General features: G+C 46.0%; 1 protein-coding gene across 2 annotated transcripts; it reads right to left on the bottom strand.

The window, feature by feature from the left end:
- Positions 1 to 201: 201 nt before the first annotated feature.
- IRS4 (insulin receptor substrate 4) lies at positions 202 to 27445 on the bottom strand. 2 transcript variants are annotated; one of them, XM_040442337.1, is made up of 2 exons: positions 23952 to 27444; positions 202 to 2618 (listed from the first exon to the last, which is right to left on the bottom strand). In XM_040442337.1, the coding sequence occupies exons 1-2, from the start codon at positions 27259 to 27261 to the stop codon at positions 2614 to 2616; spliced, it is 3315 nt and encodes a 1104-aa protein (XP_040298271.1). In that variant the 5' UTR covers positions 27262 to 27444; the 3' UTR covers positions 202 to 2613. The 2 variants fall into 2 exon arrangements, with proteins under 2 accessions (XP_040298271.1, XP_040298272.1); XM_040442338.1 differs by lacking the exon at positions 202 to 2618 and adding an exon at positions 15408 to 15418 and having other exon boundaries at positions 23952 to 27445.
- Positions 27446 to 27808: the final 363 nt, after the last annotated feature.

Below are 27808 nucleotides of genomic sequence, written 5' to 3' on the forward strand. Positions count from 1 at the left end.
GCCATTTTGTTTTTTGTCCTTATTCTAGTTGTCACCGAGTTTCTCATGAAAATTGTGACAAACTACAGAAGGGGGGGGGGATGCAAAACAAACTGAAATTTTGAACACTTTTTTTTTTAACTCAATACCTGTGTCTAATCATTTCTCTCACTGACATACAGCACGAGCATGTGAATGAATGAGAAGGAACAACAAATGTAATAAAGAGTACCAACCAGGTTTTATTAATTTGTACAGACAAAATAACTTTCCAATATGAAATTAAATTTACAGGACACACAATTCTCCCATCATTGGTAAATTTTAAACTATACAGCAGCATAAACTGACAGCTGGAAGATATTATCTAGTGATATGCTTTACATTATTCCAGCACAATACTGAATAAATTAGTTTTGTTTGTAAACTAAGAGATTGCATATTTTATGCTGTACCTGTGTAACTGACAGTGAACTAACTAAGGTTGAGGTCATCCATCGTAAGATCTAAACTGGCAGCCGCAAGATCTCGAGTTAAAAAAAATAAAATAAAAAAAATCTATGGCAATCAATCATATAACCGGTGTTGGGTGGCATTACAGATCTTCTGACTGAGTGATCATTTTGGTACTTTAGAGAAGTTTTCATTTGGGAAAGGAAAATACTGACTGGAGACCCATAAAGAACAAAATCTCTCAAATACTTCAGTTTAATACATGGCAAACTTTAAAAAGGCTGGTTCGGAAAAGATACTAGAAATAACAAACTGATAGAGAAGTGGTCATCTGTCGAGCGGGTACTTTGGATTTCTAACCGCAAAGATCTTTACACCAAGGCTCAGATTTTAAATATAAAATCAATCCCCGTTAAGATGGCCTTCGAGATTGGGAAGCCATCTCTGGGTATGCCTCACTGTCCTCCTCAGCCAATAAACAGTAAGGGCAGGGTTGTGCTTTAGCATACCATGGTCACAGTAATGAGGAGGCTCCGAAACAGAAACTTCAGCACAAACTAAATGGTCCATTTGTAGGAAGATGCCAGTTTTAACACAAACCACTAAAATCATGTATTACAACTCATTTCATTCTCTGAGTAACTGTAGTGTATCGTCTGAATTTACTTGCTGCTCAGTCGTACCTATACTTTAGGTTTTGGCTTCTACCTCTTGAAAACAGGGAAACACAAGCAACAATGGAAATAAATAGCTAAAATGAATGTAGGAAATCCCATCCTTGTCTGTTTTAGCTTGCACATGCCAGAGAACATCTTAATAAAGATTAATACTGTACCTTTTGCTTAAAAGGGGTATTCCAGTTTTTAATATTTTTATTTGTTTAATAGGAAATCAAACACTTTTCTAAGACACATGGATTTTTAATTCTGTATACATACCACATATCAGATGCCTATATGGAGTAAAAAGGGTAACAAACATGACATCAGTCATGAGACACTCAACATCATATAATCCCTGACATTCAGTAAGAAGCAGTGTACCATGACATACATGTGTTGGATCAGCATACATCCAGGTGATAAAGAAATAGGATTAGTGGTGGAATCAAGATTTGTATTGTGATTATTACAATACCTACATTACTGTAGTTACATGCCTGCCTGAGTGATGCTGTAAAATTTCAAAAAATAACCATCGCCTGCACAGGACATGTTCTTCTCCCCAATACGCTACTATTCACCTGTTAGAAACGTGGGCAATTAACTGAATGCCAAGTCACATGATGGATCACATGACCAATGCCATGTTTAGCCCTGTTCATCCTATGGATGCAAAATTTTAAGTAGATGCATATTAGAAAATTCTTCAACATCCTATTCTCTAAATAAATGTAATCTTTAAAACTGGAATACCATTTTAATGCTAAATAAAACTAATATTGCCACTTACAAGAAGGACAATGGTGTATAAAGTGAGAAATGCAGAGGTGGGGGGGGACTTCATGTACCATAGTCAAACGTATACATTTGTTCAATGAAGGAGGCATCTTTCCATAATATAGATCAAGTAAAATACATAGACTTTGACTTAAAAAAAATTAAACTTTCAAAATATTTCTTTTTACATATATCATAGTATCCTTTGTATGAGAAAATTAGATCTTGTATCGATCAACAAGCAAGCTGATTTACACAACTTACACCCTGTAAGGGTATGTTCTTGAAGTACAAGTTTAAAATTCTCCCAAGTGCTATAGAAGCACATGTCAAAAATACGTAAAGAGCAGATCTGGGATGTAAAATGGCACCAAAAGTGCAACATGGAAGTCCGTTCTGAACTATTTTACAAGCCAGAGCCACTTCATGAGAACACAGCAATATATTGTATGCAATTTTGTAAAACATGCCATGAGAACTCGGCTTTTTTTTTATTCCTCCCCTCACAAAAATAAGTTTACTGGAAAAAAAAAAAAAAAAAAGCTCTTTCGCCACACATTAATACAAGCTTTAAATGGCTGTACATTTAATCTGTGTGGGAAAAGCAGATACATGTCCATATGAAATCCAACAAGGCGTCACGCGTTCTATATGTGTATGCCGTCTTCCAGAGTCACCTTAGCCTAGTTTTACAGCGGAAGGCTGGCGTGACAATGTTCACCAGGTTTCCATGGTAATGCACTCAGTCTGTGGAAAATAAAATACAAATAAAAAGTCAATTAATGCTGAACAATAAAAGTGTACAAAATGCAATAAAGCACCCAGTGTAGGTTCACGTACAGCTGGCAAGTTTATGCAGGAAAATACTGTATGTTCAGCATTATTTCTGCAGTGGAAACCTCCCTGCCTATAATAAATCAGATCGGTGGAGGTCCGGGACTCCCACTAATGAGCTGTATCCGGCAGCCACTAGTGCCAGAAACTATACAATGGATGGAGGGCTCTGCAGCTTCTATTCACATAAATGGTTGCTGCGCTGCAGTACCCTGGTATGGCCACTACACAGGGGATGGAACCTTGAGCTCCTGCCCAAAAGAGCTGACTATCTATCGTTCTGTAGAACTGCGTATGAACAGTGCCGTAGTGATTGGGCCAGAATAATACATCGCCTGCACAGGACATAACTATAGAATATCCAGATGAGATCTATACATCAGATGGACAGAACCCAGTTGCTATGGTAATAAGCAAACCACAGCTGTGCCTGCTATACAATACATCACTGGCTTCCTGCAGCCGCCACTAGGGCGATATGTATTTATATAGCTATGGGTAAATATGTATGCGGAGAGACCCCTAGTGGCAGGTGCAAGCAGCAATAGTCTTATATAAAATCTTCCTTTTTCTACTCCCCATAACTTTTTTTATTTTTCCATTCACACTGCCATATGAGGGCTTGATTCTCTTGTGGGATGCACTGTAAAGCAGGGGGGGGCACTAATTGTGCCATTGTTTTCGGCCGTTCGCTGTGCAGTGAGTGGGTCAGTCCAATTACAATGATACCAAATTTACATAGTTTTTGTTATGTTTAAATATTTTTGCATCAGCATATTCTGACAACCCAGAAGTTTTATACTTCCATGGAGCGGTGGTTAAGGCTGTTTTTTGGTGCTACAATCTGTAGTTTGTGTTGATAGTTGATAACTTAGGTATGACTTTATAATCAGATTTTAATAATTGGTGTATTTTTGGGTGCAACAGTAGGAATGACGTTTATTTTCGTATTTTAATATACAGGTGAAACCCGAAAAATATGAATATCGTACAAAGTTAATTTATTTCAGTAATGCAACTTAAAGGGTGAAACATATAAGATATTTAAAGCCTTTATTTGTTATAATTTGGATGATTATGGCTTATGAAACCCCAAAGTCACAATTTTGAGGTCCCCTTTGCTCAGGGGGTATGGATTAATTAGCTGACTAGAGTGTGACACTTTGAGCCTAGAATATTGAACCTTTTCACAAAATTCAAATTTTAAGCTGCATGAATGCAATTCCTTTTCATTTGCATTATTGAATTACACACTAATTATATATATATATATATATATTTTTTTTTTTTTTTTTTTTTAACATTTACTGGTGTACGAGGTTTTGAAGAATCTTGCACCACAGCGAGCTTCAAATGTTTGCTCTACCTTTATTACACTGGACACTTCTCAGAAACAGACTCTAGTTTAGGCCTCATGCACATAAGTGTGGTTTTTTTTTTGCATTCATTCATTTTAAACGGTACTGCACACATCCGTATCTCCACACATCTATCCCGCAAAAAAATAGAACATGTCGTATTCTTGTCCATTTTGCGGACAAGAACAGGCATTTTGACTGGGTGGCCTGCAGAAATTGTGGGACTGGGACGCACACGGCTGGTACCCAGTATACGTGGTTCGCGGATCACAAAATGCAGTCTTCTATAAGTGGCAAGTGCTCAGAATAAGTGACCCTGAAGACGTTCTCCTTGCACTTGGCACCACGTCCTGGATACTACAACTAGCAGATATTCCGAACTATAGTGCACAGTACTACCCGCAGTGCCCATACAAATGTACAGTAATACATTTTTCTCCTTTAGGGCATGTTCACACATGGCAGAAATGCTGTGAATTAGCACGTGGAAAATGACGGTATTTTGCAGTGGAGAATATGTATCCAGCCTTATGGATCTGCACTGATCTCTACTATACTTGTAAGGCTGAACGTCTGAGCAGCAAACCATTAACCACTTCTTGTACGTTCAGCTCTGGCTCTCTTCTATTGAGGATAAGTTACATCCTAGGGCAATGATAGAACTTATTAGATCGGAGACATGAGTTTTCCCACAGGCTTAGGGCTCATGCACACAAACTTGTGCGCCCTGTGCCCTTACTGCAGACTGCCGTGTGCCCACCTTTTGCGGATGTGGACTCATTCACTTGAATGGGTCTGTGCTCCACAAGATTCAGTCCGCACATGTTTTAATTTATTTTTGCCGGGGAGGCCCAGACCACAAAAGCTCTCCATAGTGCTTCCATGGGCATCCACGCCGTATCTTGCAGACCCATTCAAGGGAATATCTTCAGCAGAAATCCGAAGCTGACCCTCAGGTTTTTGCCAGGATTGAGAGAAATGAGCATATATTATCATAAGAGGATACTGAACAGATACAAGAAGTGGGGAAGGAGAAGCTGCGGTTCTGTAGTGTGGGACAAAGGTAACAAGTCGCTAGGATATGCCCACATTGTCTGGGACCCGCAACTACATCGAGAACTGAGCCCCAAAAGTGATGGTGGGCACACTGCACATGTGCAGCCACCCTCCATTCATTTCTATGGGGCCACCAAAAATAGCTGAGCGTTGGCTCAGCCATGTCCGTCGAGCCCATAAAAGTGAATGAGAGCAGCGGTCGGTCATGTGCGGTGCTCTCCCATTCATTTTTATGGGGAGAGCGCTTGGTGGTGGCCAGACCAGAGTCCTCCAGCCACCATTTTGAGGGGCTCTGTTTAGGAGATAAGTGCAGGTCCAAGAAGTGGGAACTGGACCTATAAGACAATGTGGGCATACCCTTGTCAGAGATGAGACAGCTCCTTCAAGCTCAAGTTCTCATACACAGAGGTTTACTTTGAAGAATGAATGCAGATTAAAACAAATTTTCATTATTTTTTTATATATACACACACACAAGAGGCAGAGCCACATGGGGCAGGTTGTGGTCACTGTGGTTTTTAAGTGGTCATGTAGCAGCAGGACAGCTTATTCAAAAGCAAAAAATGTGTGGAGGATTGTGTTGCCTGCATGGTACTGCAGAAGCAGTGGGCTATACCCTGATGCTTCATTTGTAAGTCAGAATTTGGTTAGGTTAGTAAATGAAAAGCTGCTGCCACCACCACCAGCTGGAGGAGGTTTTCAGATACGCGGGGGCTCCTACAGACTCGTACACATGGCAGATCAGCACCCACAGAACTGTATTATCCCACATGCTACTGTCACAGGTTTAGGATAAAATATATATAAATATATATATATATATATATATATATATATATATATAGCAAAAAAACCACTGGCAGCACCACCCTGGATAGTGTGGAAAAATAGACGGGTGCAATGTCCAAGTATGGTAAAAAGGTGCTTACCCACTTTAGAAGACAAAAAATCGGACTGCACTCCAAGCATTTCTTCAAAAAAGTTTCGTTTTTATTCACCCATAAGGTGGCAAAGTGACGTTTCGGCTCAAGCATGAGCCTTTCTCAAGCTTGAGAAAGGCTCATGCTTGAGCCGAAACGTCGCTTTGCCACCTTATGGGTGAATAAAAACTAAACTTTTTTGAAGAAATGCTTGGAGTGCAGTCCGATTTTTTGTTTTCTATATATATATATATATTTATTTTTTTAAGCATTTGTAGGTTTTTTGCTCGGATTCACTGAGAATCGGTGACAAAACAAACAAAAATAATAATTATGCCATGGTCTAGCACATGCCGAAGTACTGAGGCATGGCTTCTAGGAAAGAACTGGGTGCTGTGCAGAACACTTCTGGCTGTAATGTGGAAGGACGGGCTCCACTGCCATTACCTTGTATGTGGTGATGCCTCCAGCAGCGCAGTATTGCAGTGTCCTCACTACACCCATAGGCAGATGGAACAGTGCAGGAGATTATAAGGCTTGGTTTACACCAGCGCTGTCCCAGATCTGCTCCATTACAAACAACAAAAATAACTGAAGTGGCATCTGGAACATAGCGGAGACTAACAGACCCCAATGACTACTTTTAGGTTTCAATGGGACTCTGTTAGAAGGCCTGGCATGTTACCAGACAAATATTGGAGCATTCTGCACTATTTTGTCTGTATTTTTTAAATAATATGTGACAGACATCTCTAATAGAGCCACCAACACAGATGTGAGTGAACCCTTATGGTCTTAAGAGAATCTGTAAGAAGGATCAACCCTCAAACCAGGCATGCCTGGTAGGGCTCATCCTGCTTAATAAAATACACAGGCCAGATAATCCTGCGCCGTACAAACTAGCATCAGCACATGCACAGTAGTCATCTGTTCAGCAGGGAAAAGTAGTACAGCACATGTGCCAATGCTAGGTCGTACACATGGAATTGGGGCCAGACAAGAGGCCAATGCCTGGTGCTATAGATAAAGGGCAGGGGAGTGAACACAGCACGAAAGCATAGGAGCTAAGGTGCACAGAACTGCACCCAGTGCACTGAAGCCCTCATCTGCATACAGATGTTTTTCTCAACAAGAGAAATGTGGTTTTAGTCAGCAGGATCAGCCCTCCCAGACATTATGCCTGCTTTAAGAGGGTTGATGCTGCTGACATATGTGGCACACCGTAAATGTGGTGCATCGTGCAAGACTTGTCGGACACTATTCTCTTCCTTAAAAAGGGGTTGTTTCCACGTCAAGTTGGAACCAAGTACCGGCCCCAGATGGCCAGGCTTATGGAAACTTCTGAGCGGGCCGGCACTGTGCCATTTCCGTAGCTCCAACTGCAGTGAATGAGAGCTATGGGTATAGCGTAGGTCGTTTCTTTAACTCAAGCAGTGTAGCTTCTTCTGCGATGCGGTTTACGTAGCTCCCCATTCACTGCAATGGGAATAATGGACACTGGCCCATTTGGCAGTGTCCGTAAGCCTGGAAACCTGGGTTCAGCACTTAGTCACATCTTGTCATTTCCACACAGTGGAAACAGCGAGCCTGGACACCCCCTTCAAGAAATAAAAAATTCAAAATAATTCACATCGACTGGGGAATTAACCAAACACTTACATGGTGTCCACCTAGTCATCCTTTCAGCAGCGCGTCTGCCGATTTACAGGCTCCTCTTCTGTCGTCCAAGATGGCCGCGCCACTTCGTAGACTACATGATGCACACGGTGCAGACACTTCCTGCATGTCCAGCAGGAAAGTCCTGGATTAGGAAATGCACAGTATGCATCAGGTAGTCTGAGAACAAGAGCACTATCCTGATAGGCAGAAGAGAAGCCCAGGAATTGTCCGATCTGCAGCTGAAAGGGATGGCACCAGGTAAGGGTTCCGTTTATTTCCCAGTAAGGCTACATTCACACGGCCCTAAGTGTTTTGCAGTCCACAAATTGCAGATCTGCAAAACACGGATACCAGAAAAAAAACAGGGGTCCGGAATTGCAGAACAGATGCGGACCCATTCATACGGTTGTGTGAACGTACCCTTAATGTGATTTTTAGCTTTAAGCCATTTCTTTGTTGACCTGCTTTACGTCAGTATAAAAGTTACCACTCCTCCTAGCCAAGACCCTTTTCTAGACTCGGCAGCAATCCTCATTAGAATTTAGCTTTGTAAATCCCCCCAATGTATTTATGGCTATAAACTACAATGGGCACCCCATGTAATTTAACATAATGGGTTGCATCAAAAGACCACTTTACAAATCACTAGTCAGACCACACATGGAGTACTGTGTACAGTTCTGGGCTCATGTGAACAAGGCAGACATAGCAGAGCTGGAGAGAGTTCAGAGGAGGTAGGGCTGCAGCTATCGACTATTTTCGTAATCGAGTATTCTATTGATTAAATAGAGTACTCTAATAACAAAAAACTAATTAAAAGAACGTTTTTCTTTATAAAAACTCATCAGCCCCCCCCATGCCATCAGCTGCCTCCTCAGTGCCACCAGCTTGCCCCCTCCTAGCCATGTCCCCAGCACCAGTACTTACCTTTCCTGTAGGGGCACTGCTCCACAGCTCCTCCCTCTTCTCTGCGTGCTGCACTGTAGTCCTGACGTCACACAGTGTCGGGTCATAGTGCACTATGTCCTGACGATGTGTCAGGGCTGAAAGTGCAGCGCGGTGCAGGCTGGCGGGTGACCATGGAGCGGTAAGTAATAGCAAGCACTTCACTCCCGCTCCGTGTTCACATGACAAACGAATCCTTGATGCTAGGGATCGACCGATTATCGGTTTCACCGATATCAGCATCTATTTTGCTGATATACCGATAACGTATTGGGAACAAGGATTGTGCTGCTGACAGCGCTCTCTGTGTTCCCTCAGCAGCACAGGGGAGAAGGGAGCATTGCTGTGCTGCCACCAATGAGAGGAAGGGAGGACAAGAGGAGGGGAGGGGCTGCGGCCACTGCGCCACCAATGATGATAAGTCTCATTGATTCATATACAGCAGGCGGGATCTGGCTGCAAAATCACATAGCCGGCTCCCGACCTCTATGACAAGTAACTGCGATCCGCGGCAGTTAACCCCTCAGGTGCCGCATTTGAGGGGTTAACTGCCACGGATCGCAGCTACTTGTCATAGAGGTCGGGAGCCGGCTATGTGATTCTGCAGCCAGCTACCGCCTGCTGTATATGAATAAGATAGTTATCATCATTGGTAGCGCAGTGCGCCCCCTCACCCAAGCCCCCCCATTTTTAATCATTGGTGGCAGTGGCCACAGGGTCCCCTCTCCCCTCCTCCTCAGTGGAAGTTCCGATCAGAGCCCCAGCAGTGTAAGCCTGGGGCTCCGATCGGCTACCATGACGCTACTGAAGCCCTGGCTGCCATAGTTAGCTCCCTGCTGCTGTGTGGACAAAGCACAGAGCAGCAGGGACAGTGTGAGGTCCTATTCACCCTGAGAGATCTATCAGGGTGAATAGGACAAGGGTTCTAGTCCCTAAGGGGGCTAATAGTAACAAAAAAATATTATCGGTCGATCCCTACTTGATGCAAAAAATTTGCATTGAGGATTTTTCAGTGTCGAATTACTCAATTCAATCTAGTGATCGTTTCAGCCCTAAGAGGAGGGCAACTAAAGTAATAACTGGAATGGGTGGACTACAGTACCCTGAAAGATTATCAAAATTAGAGTTATTCACTTTAGAAAAAAAGTTAACTGTGGGGAGATCTAAGAACTATGTATAAATATATCAGGGATCAGTACAGAGATCTCTCTCATCATCTATTTATCCCCAGGACTGTGACTGTGACCAGGGGACATCCTCTGCATCTGGAGGAAAGAAGGTTTGTACACAGACATAGAAGAGGATTCTTTACGGTAAGAGCAGTGAGACTATGGAACTCTCTGCCTGAGGAGGTGGTGATGGTGACTTCACTAAGAGTTCAAGAGGGGTCTCGGTGTATTTCTGGAGTAGGGCTGCAGCTAACGATTATTTGAATAGTCGATTAGTTGTCGATAATTTCAATCAATTAAATCGGGAAAAAACACCAAAATGACAAAGGGGGTTTATATGATTTTACTTGAAAAATTTAGTTCAAAGGTCATATTAAAACAAATTTAGGAGTTACATAATTATTAAAATTTTGCATTACAATGTAAAAAAAAAGACAAGTTATGGGGGATCTGTGGATGACACTTATGGGGAGGGGTGGGGGATCTGTGGATAGCACTGCTATGGGGAGGGGGAGATCTGTGGATGGCAGTGGTACTATTATTGGGAGGGGGGGGGGGGATCTGTGGATGGTACTGTTATGGGTAGGGGGGGGGGGATCAGTGGATGACACTGCTATGGGGTGGAAGGGGGGGAATCTTTGGATGACACTATATAGCATTGTATGCTATATGTGTCATCCACAGAGCCCCCTCCCCATAACAGTACCATCCACGGAACCCCCTCCCCATAACAGTACCATCCACGGAACCCCTTCCCCATAACAGTACCATCCACGGAACCCCCTCCCCATAACAGTACCATCCACGGAACCCCCTCCCCATAACAGTACCATCCACGGAACCCCCTCCCCATAACAGTACCATCCACGGAACCCCCTCCCCATAACAGTACCATCCACGGAACCCCTTCCCCATAACAGTACCATCCACGGAACCCCCTCCCCATAACAGTACCATCCACGGAACCCCCTCCCCATAACAGTACCATCCACGGAACCCCCTCCCCATAACAGTACCATCCACGGAACCCCCTCCCCATAACAGTACCATCCACGGAACCCCCTCCCCATAACAGTACCATCCACAGATCCCCCTCCCATAACAGTGCCATCCACAGAACCCCCTCCCATAACAGTACCATCCACAGATCCCCCTCCCCATAACAGTACCATCCACAGATCCCCCTCCCCATAACAGTGCCATCCACAGAACCCCCTCCCATAACAGTGCCATCCACAGACCCCCCTCCCCATAGCAGTGCCATCCACAGATCCCCCTCCCCATAGCAGTGCACAGATCCCCCTCCCCATAACAGTGCCATCCACAGATGCCCCAACATAGCGGCCACATCAGTATTCAGACTATTCCTTAACTGGCAGTAACTTTTACCTAAACTTTAAATCAGCTCTATGATCTTTATTATCTTACAAATACAATGAAGCTCCAGTTACTGGCAGAGCAGGCGGCGGTGTAACGTCACTCACTCACGTGACGCGCCTGCTCCGCCCACTTTATGAATGAAGCAGGCGCGTCACGTGAGTAAGTGACGTTACGCCGCCGCCCGCTCTGCCTGTTACCGGAGCTTCATTGTAAGTTAGTAAAGATGCGCCGATTTAAAGTTGAAGTAAAAGTTACTGCTTTTGTTAAGGACCCTGACCGCCCCGCATAGCAACGAATCGGCTGATTATTCGATAACTGGATTCGTTGACAACGAATCCCGTTATCGAATATTATCGATAACTTCAATTAATCGTTGCAGCCCTATTCTGGAGTGTAATATTACAGTTTATAGTTACTAGAGAGGGGTCTTTGATCCGGGGAGTTATTCTGATTGCCTGATTAGGGGTAAAAAATTCCTTCCCGACTCCAAAGTGGGAGAAATTGGCTTCTACTTCAGTTTTTTTTTTGCCTTCCTCTGGATCAACTTGCAGGATAACAGGCCGAACTGGATGGACAGATGTCTTTTTTCAGCCTTATAAACTATGTTACTAAAATGCCGATACGTTTCTGCTACATCAGTAATTGTCTACAGACTAAGGCCTAGTTCACACGAACGTGTGTGATCCGTGGCCGTATTGCAGCCCGCAATACACGGCCACAGTTCCGTGTGCATTCCGCATCACGGATGTGGACCCATTCACTTCAACGGGCTCGCAAATCCGGAATCGCGGAACGGCCGCACGGGACGGGACCCCTCGGAAGCACTACGGAGTGCTTCCGTGGGGTTACGTCCTGTACTTCCGTTCCGCAAAAAGATAGAACATGTCCTATTTTTTTGCAGAACGGGCGGATCGCAGACCCATTAAAGTGAATGGGTCCGCGATCCGATGAGGCTGACCTACGGCTGGCGATCGTGCATTGCGGCACGGGTCACACATGTTCGTGTGAACTCGGCCTAAGGGTACTTTCACACTTGCCCTTTTCTTTTCCGGCATAGAGTTCCGTCACAGGGGCTCTATACCGGAAAATAACTGATCAGTTTCATCCCCATGCATTCTGAATGGAGAGTAATCCGTACAGGATGCATCAGGATGTCTCCAGTTCAGTCGTTTTGACTTATCAGGCAAAAGAGAAAACCGCAGCATGCTACGGTTTTATCTCCGGCGAAAAAAAACTGAAGACTTACCTGAATGCCGGATCCGTCCTTCCGGTCTGCGCATGCGCAGACTGAAAAAAAAAAGGTGAAAAAAATAAATGCCGGATCCGTTTTGCCGGATGACACCGGAAAGACGGATCCGGCATTTCAATGCATTTTTTCGACTGATCAGGCATTTTTAAAAGACTGATCAAGTCTTACTAATGCCATCAGTTAGCATACGGTTTGCCTGATCCGGCAGGCAGTTCCGGCGACAGAACTGCTTGCCGGATCTCTCTGCCGCAAGTGAGAAAGTACCCTTAGGGCTCATGCACACGAACGCATTCTTTCCACTTCCATTCCTTTTGTGTTCAATGGGTCCACAAAAACAAAGGAAGGTACTCAGTGTGCACTCCATTTCTGTATTTCCTTTCTGCAAAAAAGTAGTGCATGCCCTATTATTGTCCGCAAATCACAGTCTGAGGCCCCATTCAAGTCAATGGGTCCGCAAAAAATACGAAACACATCCGTATTTTGCGGATTCATACTGTAGAAATGCTATGCCCAGCCCATATTGCCCATGTGTTTGGTGATTATTAAGTTACTGTTTCCTTTTCCGATCCGCAAAAAAACAGATCAAATACGGAAATCATACAGATAGGTTTTGTGGAAGAGGACTTAAAGGGCTTCTGTCAGCCCACTAAACCGTTTTTTTTTTTTTCTTTACTAATAATCCCTATACTGCGAGCTCTGCATACATAAGTTAAATAATCATTTTGGTTCAGTAGAATTTGATAAAAAGCTATTTTTAAAATATGCAAATTACCTTGCTACCAGCAAGTAGGGCGGCTACTTGCTGGTAGCAGCCGCATCCTCCGATCCTAATGACACCCCCTCCGCATTGTGATCGACAGGGCCAGGGAACAGAATCATTCTCTGCTGGCGCCTGCGCCCGCTCGCTCCTCAATGCGCCTGCGCCGGGTGTAGATGTGACGACATCGGCGCAGGCGCATTGAGGATGGAGCGGCCGAGCAAGCGGCCGCCTCTCAGTGCGCCTGCGCAGATTGAAGATAGGTACGGCCGCGGCGCAGGCGCCAGATTTTAAATGCGAACAGGCAGGGCCAGCAGAGAACGATTCCGTTCCCTGGCCCTGTCAATCACAATGCGGAGGGGGCGTCATTAGGATCGGAGGATGCGGCTGCTACCAGCAAGTAGCCGCCCTACTTGCTGGTAGCAAGGTAATTTGCATATTATAAAAATAGCTTTTTATCAAATTCTACTGAACTAAAATGATTATTTAACTTATGTATGCAGAGCTCGCAGTATAGGGATTATTAGTAAAGGAAAAAAAAAAAAAGGGTTTAGTGGGCTGACAGAAGCCCTTTAAAAGGGACACTGACAGGCCCTATAAACATACCGCAAAACAATGGTCGTGTGCATGAGCCCTTCGAGCCAGGGTTACAAGTTCCCTTTTTGCATCTTGAGATGGCTGCTTGTTGGCACACACGTAACCATTTGTGAGCAACTACAAGCTGCCTTTTACAGCAGTGAATAATCTGCAGGTAACACGGGCTGCAGACATTCCTAGTCTGTAATTTTCTGAAAAGCTCATCTCACCTCATGAACATATTGGGAATGCAGATAATGAGCCGTCACACCAAAACAATGTTCAGCGCTGATTTGAAAGACAAGCCTCGGATCTCTGCTCTCAGGATAGGTGGGGGTCCCTGCCGGTTCGCTGTTTCAGTGTAGCTCCAGAACTACACAGCTCTATTCATTGCGTAGTGGACGGAGCTGTGTAGTTCCCCTTCCACAGCGGGGTGTTGGACCCCTGCCAATCAGATTGTGATAGCCTATCCACAGGATAGGCTATCACTTGTAAAACGCTAGACAATTACTTCAAGGAGGGCCCGTCACCAGATTTCACAATACAAAATGCTTACATTATAAGGCCTGTGCGCCCCTTGGCTGTGCTGCGGGCCGCAATGCACGAACACCAACCACGGGGCAGCCGCAGCGGATCGCGGACCCCTTCACTTTAATGGGTCAGTGATCCACCCGTTCTGCAAAAAGATAGGACATGTTCTATATTTTTTGCGGAACGGAAGTACGGGACGAAACTCCACAGAAGCACTCCGTTCCGTGCCGCACCACAGCTCCGGATTTGCGGACCCATGCAAGTGAATGATCCGTATCCATGAGGCGGAATGCCCACGGCACGACGCCAGTGTATTGCGGATCTGCAAATGCGGTCTGCAATACGGCCACGGAGCGCACACGTTCATGTGAAAGAGGCCTAAGGGTGGAATCACAGGACCTTATTTTGGGTCCGATCTGAATCTTTTGCAGATCACACACTGACCAATTCATCTCTATGGGGCTGCAAAAAAGGTCATCCGTGTGCTGTCCACATCCGTCAACAGAGTTGCAAACAAGAATAGGCATTTTTTTCCAGGGGGCACCTGAAGTCTGGGCAGCACACAGACCACATCCGAATTTTGTGGAACTGATTTGCAGACAGCAAAATGGAGACTCATCTGAATGCACCCTTAAATAGATCTTAGACTTGATGAAACTGATATATGTACTTTGAGAAGGACCAGCTGGACTCATGTTAATGAGATGGATAAGGCCCCTTTCACACAAACGATATGGATTGCGTCTGGATAAAACGGATGGTGGTTCAGTTTTTTTTCCCACATAGATGCTATCAGTTTATATACGTTTTTCATGCGCATGTAAAAAGAAAACTGAAAAATAATCTACATCTCCTAGGAAGCGGAAGCCCCATTCACTTCTGTGGGACCAGGGCTGTGTGAAAAAGACAGAATATAGAACATGCTTGATTTTCACGTAATGCAGAGAGGATGCGTGAAAAACCACAGACCCATAGAAATTAGGTTACTTTCACACTTGCGTTTTGGCTTTCCGTTTCTGAGATCCGTTCAGGGCTCTCACAAGCGGCCCAAAACGGATTAGTTTTTCCCTAATGAATTCTGAATGGAAAAGGATCTGTTCAGAATGCATCAGTCTCCCTCCGATCAGTCTCCATTCCGCTCTGGAGGTGGACACTAAAACGCTGCGGAGCCAAACGGATCCGTCCTGACACACAATGCAAGTCAATGGGGATGGATCGGTTTTCTCTGACACAATAGAAAACAGATCCGTCTCCCATAGACTTTCAATGGAGTTCATGACGGATCCGTCATGGCTATGTTACAGATAATACAAATCGATCCGTTCATGACGGATGCAGATGGTTGTATTATTGTAACAGATCAGTTTTTGCTGAACCATGCCGGATCCGCCCAAAACACGAGTGTGAAAGTAGCCTTAATGGGTCTGGATTCAGAGTGGGTGCAATGCGTTCAATTCACGCATTTTACCCGTACAGAAAACTCACTCGTGTGAAAGAGGCCAAAAACATTCAAAAAGGATCCCATAACTATTCAGAGATGGATTCTTTATGTCAGTACTCCAGCCTCATCAGCTCCAAGATCACGTATGCATATTGCAGAGTAAAATCTGGTGACAGACCTTTTAAAGGGGCTTTAATCAACCTACAGGATCCCTCTGCACCTAGCAATCAGTAAAATACTACAACATAACCAAGTCCAAAGCAATAGCAATTATTACATAAAACTATTCTGTACAAAACTGAAACAAAAACAGCCGATTAAAAATAACCAAGTACAGTGAGAAATACAGGAGAGGCTGTGCCAAGTCCTAAGTCACAAGGGTATGTCACCATTCATAGAACTACATGCATACCAATGTCCAGCACCCTATTAAAGGAAACATGTCACCCTGAAAATGCAGTGTAAGCTAGGGGTACCATGTTCTAGAGCAGGAGGAGCTGGGCAGACTGGTCTATAGTTTTAGAGGGAAAGACTCATTCATGTAAGTTCCTGCTCATTCTGGGCTTTGAAGTCCAGGAGTCGGTCCTATCAGTGATGGACAGCCTTCCCTCTATGACTGTGTATACAGAGAGAGCTGTCAGTCACTGATCGGACCGAACCCTGGACTTCAAAGCCCAGAATGAGCAGGAACTTACATGAATGAAACACAAGTTTTAATGAATCTTTCCCTATAAAACTATACATCAGTCTGCTCAGCTCCTCCTGCTCTACTGCCTGCAGCACAGACACCATATTCAATGTGACAGGTTCCCTTTAAAGAGGACCCGTCACCTCTCCCAGTAACTACTTGCATTTCTCATGTAATAATGATTATGCCGTTCCTTTATTATTCCTGTTAGAGATTTATGAATGGAGGCCCAGCAGTCAGCAATGAGGCTAGGGCTACAATAAGTCACGCAACAAAAACCTGACAACTACACCTGTAACTAAAGTCAATGGTGTCGCACTGCTACATGCTGACGCGGCAAACAGAAACCCAACTTGGATGGATTTTTTGCAAATGTCGTGTGGCAGTACACCACCATTGTAACACCGGATGCTACGTGTTCACTACACACATCACATCCGAAAGGAAATCGTGTGAAAGAGGACTTAAAGGGGTCGTCTCACGTCAGTAAGTGGCATTTATTATGTAGAGGAAGTTAATACAAGGCACTTACTAATGTATTGTGATTGTCCATATAGTCTCCTTCGCTGGCTGGATTCATTTTTTACGGCGAAATTTTTTTGCCCCATCTGTGAGACCAAATATGGTCTACATAGACTACCACTATACCTACAGCTCAAATTATAAAGAGGCAGTAATATTAATAAAACGTAACTTTTACTATAAATGCACTAAAAAAGGGGAAATCAATAACGCATTTCCCTCTTAGCACAGGCCCCAGGACACAGACGCCTACTATTCTTAAACTCCGCAACATACTGTATATGAATATAGTGCTACAATAAGATGGAGTAGCCCCAGCGATTACTAATATCTCTTACCAGTAGAGCCGGATAGGTATACACATGACTCTTGGTAGGATAAGGCAATCAGTCAGGTTATTCTGAGACCTTGCTCCAGGTTCTCTCTCACCCCCCGGTATAGTGAAGTGGGGTACTGGAATCGCTCACCAATCGGGGAGGCCCTGGTTACCCTAATCCTGGAGTCTGTGTCCTGGGGCCTGTGCTAAGAGGGAAATGCGTTATTGATTTCCCCTTTTTAGTGGATTTATAGTAAAAGTTACGTTTTATTAATACTACTGCCCCTTTATAATTTGAGCTGGATTCATTTTTCCATCACATTATACAGAGCTCGTTTCCATGGTTACGACCACCCTGCAATCCAACAGTAGTGGGTGTGTTTGCACACTATAGGAAAAAGCATCATGCTCTCTGGTGGCCGGGACCATGGGAGTGCACATAGGCTGGTGCTTTTGCCTATATTGCACAAGCACGACCACCACTGATGGATTGCAGGGTGGTCTGTAACCATGGAAACAAGCAGTGTATAATGTGATTCCCAGCCAGCAAAGGAAGCAAAATGGATAATAACAGTACATTAGTAAGTGGCTTGTACATGATAAATTCCACTTACTGAAGTGAGACAACCCCTTTAAAGTGTTTTTTTTTTTTTTTTTTTTTTTTATAGATTTAGGTTTTGTCTTATAAGACAAAAAAAGAAAAAAAAAAAAAAAAAAAAAAGAAGAGGTCCCCAAAGTTCAGGCCTTCCTGAAGTACCACCAGCCATATCGGCGGTGTCTGGATCCTGCGTTCTACAATATGCCCTGTAGTGGGTGCAGTACTAGCGGGGGCACACATCACTATTCCTGCCTGTGCCCTCTAGTACAGCGCTCACTGCAGCGCCTATCGGAGAACACACATATGGCGTATGTACTCTGTAAACACTGCAGTTAAGAGCGCTTCAGGAAGGCCCAAACTTTGGGGGCATTTTTTGGTTTGTAAAACAAAATCAATACTTCTACTTAAAGGGCTTCTGTCACCCCACTAAAGTCTTTTTTTTGGCTAGTTAAATTCCTTATACTGCGATATATGAATATATAATGCTCTTACTCACTTTCCTTCAGCAGTTTCTTCAAAACTGACTTTTAGAATATGTAAATGAGCTCTCTACCAGCAAGTAGGACGGCTACTTGCTGGTAGCAGCCGCATGCTCCTTTCATAATGACGCCCCCTCCTCATGTTGACAGGGCAAGCGAACGCGCTCGTCCTCTAACTGGCCCTGTCTGCGTTCAAAATCTGGCGCCTGCGCCGTACCTGTCTTCGGACGCTCGCTCGGCCGTTCCTTCCTCAGTGCGCCTGCGCCGGGTGTAGATGTGACGTCATCGGCGCATTGAGGATGGAGCGACCGAGCGAGCGTCCTCCTCTCAGTGTGCGCCTGCACCGACTGAAGACAGGTACGGCGCAGGCGCCAGATTTTGAACGCAGACAGGGCCAGTTAGAGGACGAGCGCGTTCGTTTGCCCTGTCAACATGAGGAGGGGGCGTCATTATGAAAGGAGGATGCGGCTGCTACCAGCAAGTAGCCGTCCTACTTGCTGGTAGAGAGCTCATTTACATATTATAAAAGTCTGTTTTGAAGAAACTGCTGAAGGAAAGTGAGTAAGAGCATTATATATTCATATATCGCAGTATAAGGAATTTAACTAGCCAAAAAAAAAAGGGACTTTAATGGGGTGACAGAAGCCCTTTAAAGTACAGGGTGGGCCATTTATATGGATACACCTTAATAAAATGGGAATGGTTGGTGATATTAACTTCCTGTTTGTGGCACATTAGTATTTGTGAGGGGGGAAACTTTTCAAGATGGGTGGTGACCATGGCGGCCATTTTGAAGTCGGCCATTTTGAATCCAACTTTTGTTTTTTCAATAGGAAGAGGGTCATGTGACATCAAACTTATTGGGAATTTCACAAGAAATGGTTGGTGCTTGGTTTTAACGTAACTTTATTCTTTCATGAGTTATTTACAAGTTTCTGACCACTTATAAAATGTGTTCAATGTGCTGCCCATTGTGTTGGATTGTCAATGCAACCCTCTTCTCCCACTCACACACTGATAGCAACATCGCAGGAGAAATGCTAGCACAGGCTTCCAGTATCCGTAGTTTCAGGTGCTGCACATCTTGTATCTTCACAGCATAGACAATTGCCTTCAGATGACCCCAAAGATAAAAGTCTAAGGGGGTCAGATCGGGAGACCTTGGGGGCCATTCAACTGGCCCACGACGACCAATCCACTTTCCAGGAAACTGTTCATCTAGGAATGCTCGGACCTGACACCCATAATGTGGTGGTGCACCACTACTGCACATAATAGTCCAAGACTGGTGACTGATTCCACCTAACTCCTCCCTGACTTGGCTTGCTCGGCTATTTACGTCTGCCCCATAGAAATGATTGTGAGCAGTGGCGGTGCAGCGCTTGGTGGTGGACAGACCCAGAGAAACCCGGGGTCCTCCAGCCACAGCTCTTCTCGCTCAGTTCTTGTAGGTGCGGGCCCCAGAGGACCCACACCTATAAGACAATGGGGGCATATCCTAGCGATATGCCCCCATTGTATGCGATAGGAATACCCCTTTAAATGAGTTACCAGGCCTAATAAAAAATATTAAAAATTGCATTTTAAAGTGCCCTCTGTTTCTGCATCCCAGCTCCCTTTAGATCGGAATTAACAAGGAGACATGCTTGGTCACACGACCGCTGAAGCTGATCAATGTCCTCTGCAGTCATGTGTACAGAAATGGCACACCGCTGTAGTATGTGATTCTTGCACACATGACTGGTGACCTTGTGACCAAGAATGGGTAACCGTCACTTCCAGTTCAACAGGACTGCTTGGAGCCATAAAGCAGGAATGGAGGGCCATCCACTAGTTTTTTTTAACCCCTTAGGGTACTTTCACACTTGTGGCAGCGTGATCCAGCAATCTGCATGCAAACGGACAGCATTTGTAGACGGATCCATCTCACAAATGCATTGCAAGAACGGATCCGCTATATTATTTTTTTCACATTTTTACCGGTCTGCGCATGCGCAGACAGGAAGGACAGATCCGGCATTGCAGTATTTTTAATGCCGGATCCGGCACTAATACATTTCAATGTAAATTAATGCCAGATCCGGCATTCCGGCAACTGATCCGGAATTTTGGACGGAGATAATACCGCAGTATTTCCTCCGTCCAAAACGCAGTTCAGTGACTGAACTGAAGACATCCTGAACGGATTTCTCTCCATTCTCTAGGATGGAACTCTATGCCGGAAAAGAAAACCGCTAGTGTGAAAGAACCCTAAGTGACCAGCGTGTTTTGGGCCTTACTGACCAAGCATTTTTCATTGCGTTCCAAGAGCTATAACTTTTTTTATTTTTCTGTCTGTATAACTATATGAGGGCTTGTTTATTGCGGGACAAGTTGTAGTTTTTAATGGCGCCATTTTGGGGTACACAACTTTTTATTAACTCTTTCTGGGAGGGAGATGGGAAAACAGCAATACTGCCACTGCATTTTTAAGTTATAAATTTTATGGTGTTCATTTTTCTGTATAAATAACATATCTTTATTCTCTTGGTCAACATGATTACAGCGATACCAAATACATATAGTTTGTCACGTTTTACTATTTTATTGCAACAAAACCCCTTTTTTTTGCATTGCCACTTCAAGACCCATAACTTTTTTTTTATTTTTATTTCTATGGAGTTGTGTGAGGGCTTGATTTTTGCGGGACGACTTGTATTTTTCAATGGTATCATTTTGTAGTAAATAGCGCTTTTTTTTTTACGGCGTTTACCGTAGGGGATAATTTACATATTTATGTAGTCCGGGTCGTTACAGATGCGGCAATACCAAACATATGGGGGAGATTTTTATTAATTTTTTTCATTGAAAAGAGTATTTTCAAATGGAAAAAGTGCAACTTTTTTATGGAATAAATGTGGTTTCTTTTACCACTTAATAGTCCCACAAGGGGACTATAACAGACAACATTCTGATTCATTTTAAAATGCAATGCATTATTCCTATAGTGCATTGCATTTTAATATCAGTGCTATTCTGACATTAACAAGCAGGCTGCGCCAGAGAGGAGCTGCCTGCTAGAAATTACTAAAGGCTCGTCTGGGGCCTACACGAGACCCCAGCCAGCATTCTCACTCACACACACATCGGCACCCCGCGATTGCATTTGCGGGGTGCCGATGGGAGTCCGCTCCCTCTGTACTTTACATGCGGCGGGCGCCATTGCGTGAGTCATGTGAGAGCTGGAGCCCTGCTCCCTGGGGGGCCTGTGCAGCACTTAGACTGAGACGCCGTAAAAAAGCGGTGGTCCAGCCTAAGGCCCCATAGTGACCGCCGTAAAAAGGCATATGAGTGGTCACTAAGGGATTAAATAGGCCGGACAACCCCTTTAAAATGTTAAAACACTAATACCCATTTTTCTTTTATTCGTGCATGGCTGACATCAGAATAGGAGACATATGCACTGGGGTTAGAGGGGTTGTGCAGCGTCATGATACCGATGACTTATCCTTGGGATAGTTCATAAATATCAAACTGGCGAGAGTCTGACTCCGGGCACCGCCGCCGATCAGCTGCTTTAATTAAGGCTCATGCACACGAACATATTTTATTTCCGTGTCAGTTTCGTTTTTTTGCGGAGCGTATGCTGAATTAAAAAAAATAAATAAATAAAAAAAAAAAATTGTAATTACACCAGACTGCCGCTCCACAAGAGATGACCCCTTAGTTGCAAATCAGAGATATAGAAATATATATATTTATTTATCACACACACACACACACTACAATCCTTAACAAGAGTCCTTTACCCGTGACGGGCTGTCCCCACTGGTGAAGAAGCCTCGCCCTGACAGATTACATGCTGCCACCCGGAAGTGTAAGAATTGATTTGCTCATCTCCACTTCCATTCACTTCTACCGCAGTTACAGAGACAGCGAAGTACAGGCCACAACGCTGCTTCTGTACACCTAACCTCCTCTAGCTGCTCCATAACGGCTGGATTCTGATCGCAGCCATAAAGACTTGAAGTGGGTGAAATAGCTGGAATTTTAGATGCCACATGTCTACAACATGTTACGCGCATTTTATCAAGCTGCTTTCTTGGATATCAGATCGTGTCTTCGACACAATTACCTCCACTATCAGGTTTTCGTTCACAATTCCGTCATTTCCAAAATGCACATAAAGTTGCATTAAAACAGGGTCCCCAAGTGCCGATCTAGGGGATCCTGTTCTAATGCAAGGGGTAGAGGAGTGCATCTGACCACTGACATAGTCCACACAGCAGTCTATGGACATGCACTTGTAAAACTTCTTTAAGATGAGCATAAAGCCTCATTCACACGTCAGTGATGTCCATCAGAGACTGGGAGTCAAAAGCAGGATCGGGGCCTCCAAAGATATAAGGTCTAAGGGAAAGCTCTGCATCTTCTGTGACTAGAGCCGCACCTGGTTTTGGCTCAGTCAGATGGAAAACACTGACGTGTGAGGCATAAGATGAAAGCTAAAACACAGCTTGCTTTCCTGAATCTGAGACCTCTCTATACAGCAAGGCAAATTCTCCTCACATAAAACCAACACAGCCACAAGTTATCTAACAAAACCACTATCCAGCCACTAGAATGAGGGTTTAACCTTGTAATTTCCCCAGGAACTGGTTACTTCACAGACAGCGCTATAACAATATGCCCACGCACCAGCTGTACCACTGGGCCAGACGTGCCACCTCACCAGCAGAAGCCTTTCCGGCAGACACTATAGAAGACAATGCTGCAGGCTGGATACAAGATAAATCAGTAAGGCCTCTTTCACACTTGCGTTGTCCGGATCCGGCGTGTACTCCACTTGCCGGAATTACACGCCGGATCCGGAAAAACGCAAGTGTACTGAAAGCATTTGAAGACGGAACCGTCTTCCAAATGCGTTCAGTGTTACTATGGCACCCAGGACGCTATTAAAGTCCTGGTTGCCATAGTAGTGGGGAGCGGGGGAGTGGTATACTTACAGTCCGTGCGGCTCCCCGGGCGCTCCAGAGTGACGTCAGAGCGCCCCATGCGCATGGATGACGTGATCCATGTGATCACATGATCCATGCGCTTGGGGCGCCCTGACGTCACTCTGGAGCGCCCGGGGAGCCGCACGAACGGTAAGTACACTGCTCCCCCGCTCCCCTTTACCATGGCTGCCAGGACTTTAGCGTCTTGGCAGCCATGGTAACCACTCTGAAAAAGCTAAATGTCGGCTCCGGCAATGCGCCGAAACGACGTTTAGCTTAAGGCCGGATCCGGATCAATGCCTTTCAATGGGCATTAATTCCGGATCCGGCCTTGCGGCAAGTGTTCCGGATTTTTGGCCGGAGCAAAAAGCGCAGCATGCTGCGGTATTTTCTCCGGCCAAAAAACGTTCCGTTCCGGAACTGAAGACATCCTGATGCATCCTGAACGGATTTCTCTCCATTCAGAATGCATTAGGATAAAACTGATCAGGATTCTTCCGGCATAGATCCCCGACGACGGAACTCTATGCCGGAAGACAAGAACGCAAGTGTGAAAGAGCCCTAAAAGACACATGTACCAGTCTAATTAGTTTAAAAAAAAACAACGTTTCATAAAATATACAAACCTTTTCTGAAGGCAGGACACTTCAGACAGTCAGATCTTGTGAAGTCGATGCTCACATAAGCCCCACTTTCCAAATTTCTGCTGCCGTTCTGGTGCTGGCTGCAGGCCGGTGAGGACGCCTCGCAGACACCATCGTGCATACTTAGGGCTATGTAATTTAAGCCATGCTGGAAACCCGTGGAGCAGTGCTTGGACATGGTTTTCTCTTGATCACAAGTGCCTTCATCAGGCTTCAGCCAAACATTGTCAAAGGAGGCAGAACTGTGCCGTTTGCCACTTTCAGTGAAGCAAGAGGAAGTAGTAGTAGTAGTCACTGTGCTGGCGGAGGAGAAAGTCTCAGAGCTATGCCTCCGCCGTCCTTGGGCATCTGCGCGAATTACCTTAGGACCGACTACAGGCTCAGACACAGGGTGAAGAACCGAAGGAAAGCCACTGTTAAAGGAGGTCACGTCGCCAATGCGTAACCGGTCCACGATAGAAGAAGGGCTGCCCAGCTGTGTACCATTTTCAGCTTCACTAGGGAAGGGCCTTGGAGGAGTCATTGCCATATTAAAAGTCATTGTGGTGTAGTCCTCGTTCATATTTGTGGCACTGACACAGGCTGTACCACACGGGAGCTTGGCATAGTCTGCACTGGGCTGAATTCTAGAAATACCAGGGCATGAATACGATGAAATGTCCGTTAAAGAGTTGGACAGCTCAGCTGAGGCTTTGGGGGACTGTACATCTATATCTACACTCATGTAATCAGATAACGGGGACTGTCTATGGTCACAGCTTGAGCCCAATGAAGATGGTGAACCTTCTGCAGACAAGGAATATGGAGTACTGCTTGCTTTATCGCTGAAGTCGATATTGATGTATTCCCCGGGACTAGTGGGTTCAGTGGAATTTGAATGGTCAAACATCCTGGGTATTGTATTGCTCCCTCTCATAGACAGTGTAAGTTTGGTCGGCCTCGTGGCCCTCACTTGTTGATCCAGTATGCTGGCGGAAGATTTCAAGTCAATCTTTGATTCACCATCTCCATCTGTTGCATTTTCCAAACCCAAGTGCAGTAACTTTCCAGGAGAGGACATGGGGACATACTCATTGTGATCACTGCAGGGCTTTGATGAACTTTTAAAGCTTCTTGGTAGAGAAAAATAGGAGCTGAACCCCCGGGAATTACTCAAGTTAGAGTCATTGGTTTGTTTAACAGTTGAAGAGTTCCTGCAAGACATGTCCATGTATTCACCATTGGTGACTTTCTCTTGGTTACCCTTAGAAAGGCTTCCAGATGTGAAGTTTCTGACAGGTGAACTGGCAGTCGGAAACATCATCATGTACCCTTTGGAGTCCACCTGAGAAGGACACATGGACACGATTTGTTTTGGTGCAGAAGCACTCTTAGGGGCCATTGGCAAATAGTCACTGTCATAGGAAACAGAAGGCATCATTGGCATATAGCCGTCATCCTTGGCTTTACTCCCACTTTGGTTACAAACTGAGTTAATGAGACCATTGCTGTAATCCTCGGGATGATTGCTGTCTGTCAACTTTGGTGATTCAGAGTAGGCAAACTGCTTGTTGATGTCATCTTCATCTAAGGAGGCAGCAGCATGGGACTTGTGTTGCTGTAATGTACTACTGGTGGGTTTCGTTAACGAGTAGGTTCTTTTTCGGAAACATTTGTCTGCCTCCATATAGTCATCCCTCCCGTTGGGTTGGTTTCTCGTACTCATGGACATGTAGTCGCTTAAGGTATTTTCTTCCTGGATTGGTGGGGTGTTCCCCAAGGAATCTGGGGTATTACTTCTTACCCTAAAGTACCTGAGGTCACCTGGGCTGGAACCATATTCATCAGAAGAGATAAAGCCTCCGTCACTCGGAGATCCACACACAGAAGAACTTGATGGCCTGGTCAAGGTCTCCGATGCAGAACCGAGGCCGCTACTAGAACACACACTGATGGGGCTGGTGGCCGACGGGAAATGGGAGACTGGCAGAGAGGCCGATCTTGAGTGGTATCCAGAATTAAAGGGGGCTCTGACATACCTCCCAGTGCCCTCCTGCTTCCCCAGGTTGATCCTTGCAGTGTTTAAATGGATTAAGCTCCCAGTCACTGACCTGAACGGCCTGGTCATGGTCCCTTCCCCTTCACTTGAGGTCCTAAACCTGTAAGCACTGTTTTTAGTAGTAGTAGGAGGGGTGCCGGCCACACTCTCAGTCCTGGATCTCCTCTGCAGGCCGGTCTGGCTGGGGGGCAGGTTGCCCAGGTATCTCCTGGTGGTGATGAAGGAGATGGGGTTGGTGCCGGAGGACTGGCTCTTGCTCCTGGGTCTGAATTCGGAGTAAGCTTTCAGGGCTTTCATGGTCTCCAGGAAGGTTTCGTGCATGTTCTGGGCCACCACGCAGTCGTCCACCTGCATCCAGAGCTCGCCGGCGCCGGTGGAGGACGAGCGGCCGACCTCGATGAAGAAGTAGTTCTCGGAGTGGCCGCAGCGGCGGATGTTCATGAGCAGCAGGTGGACGCAGGCGACGTCCGAGCTCAGCTTCACCAGGTGCACCGCCTTGCTGGACAGGCAGAGGCGGTAGACGCCGGACAGGTTCTTGCTCTGGCCCAGGCCCCGGGGCTTGACGTTCACCTGCCAGACCTCCTTGAAGAGCGAGCCGCCCCGCAGCCCGCCGCAGTTGTCCTCCAGCTCCTCGGTGTCCAGGCACGACTTCTTGTTCTCGGTGATGAGGTCGCTCAGGGCCTGGTACCACGAGTCCTGCTCCGGCTCGCTCTCCGCCACCATGGCGAAGTACTCGTCCTTGGTGTACAGCGCCAGCAGGTGCTTGTTTTTGGCGTCGGCCCTGCGGCTGACGGTGAAGCACTGGGAGAGGAGGATGACCCTCTTGGGTGGGCAGCCCGGCCGCTGCCCGCTACGGAATTTCTTCTCGTTGTCGTAGTACTCCAGCCGGGCGGGCCCCAGGTGGCTGTGAGTCCGCAGCACGAAGTAGCGCTTGTGGCCGTGCTTCTGCTTCCTCAGGTAGCCGCGCTTCCGCACGTCCTCGTCTCCCGGCTGCACCGGCGGCTGTGCGGGCTGCAGACACTCGCTGCTGGCACACTCCTCCTGCACCTGAGACAGCGCCGGGCCGGACAGCCGCCGGTAAGACGAGTCCTCCTGCTGAGGGGGAGACGGGGGCAGAACCTTCATGGCCGCCCGGTTGCTTCTGTCCTCCTCCCAGTTGAGGACACCCGCCATGGGAGGAATGGGAGCCTCGCTGCTGCTGCTGCTGTGGAGTGAGCCGGCGAATGAATTAAAGAGTGCGGCTTCCAGCGTCATAGAGCTAGACGGCAGGCATGGCGTCCAGCAGGGAGACCACGCGCTCCGTATCCCCGGTCCGGACGGGGCAGCGGCTCCTCTCGCCGTACAACATTCACCACAGACAGACTACAGCGGGGGAGGGAGAGCGGCACGGCAAAAACAACACGTGACCCCACCCGCCCGCGTCACTCAGACAGCCGCCTTCCACGGGGGTCCGGTCACTATCTATCAATGACAGACCGGTCAGCCAATCGCAGGCCAGCCCCGGGCAAACATTCCCGCAGAATGGGCGGGAATCCTACTCCGCTCGTAGCGCCCCTCCCCCTTTTTACTCACGCTTTGGCATGTAAACAGCGACCTGATTGGTGGCCACGGGGGAGGAACACGGGATTCTACTAATAGGCGTTCAGTAGTAAAGGGCGTGGCCAGGGTGAAATTTACTGGCTGCCGACTGGCTGACAGCGAGAACAGTTTAGGTTTGGCAGCTTGTGATTGGTTGGTCTGGGTGTCTCCCTCTCAGTCCTTTCTGAGTGGGCGGGGTTTATCGTCTGGTTGTGAGGAGAGG

Source organism: Bufo bufo, chromosome 8, assembly GCF_905171765.1.
Source record: "Bufo bufo chromosome 8, aBufBuf1.1, whole genome shotgun sequence".
Classification (NCBI taxonomy): domain Eukaryota; kingdom Metazoa; phylum Chordata; class Amphibia; order Anura; family Bufonidae; genus Bufo; species Bufo bufo.

What these genes read in the sequence shown, in the direction of transcription:
- IRS4 (XM_040442337.1), bottom strand. Translation starts at nt 27,261, where the DNA reads ATGACGCTGGAAGCCGCACTCTTTAATTCATTCGCCGGCTCACTCCAC.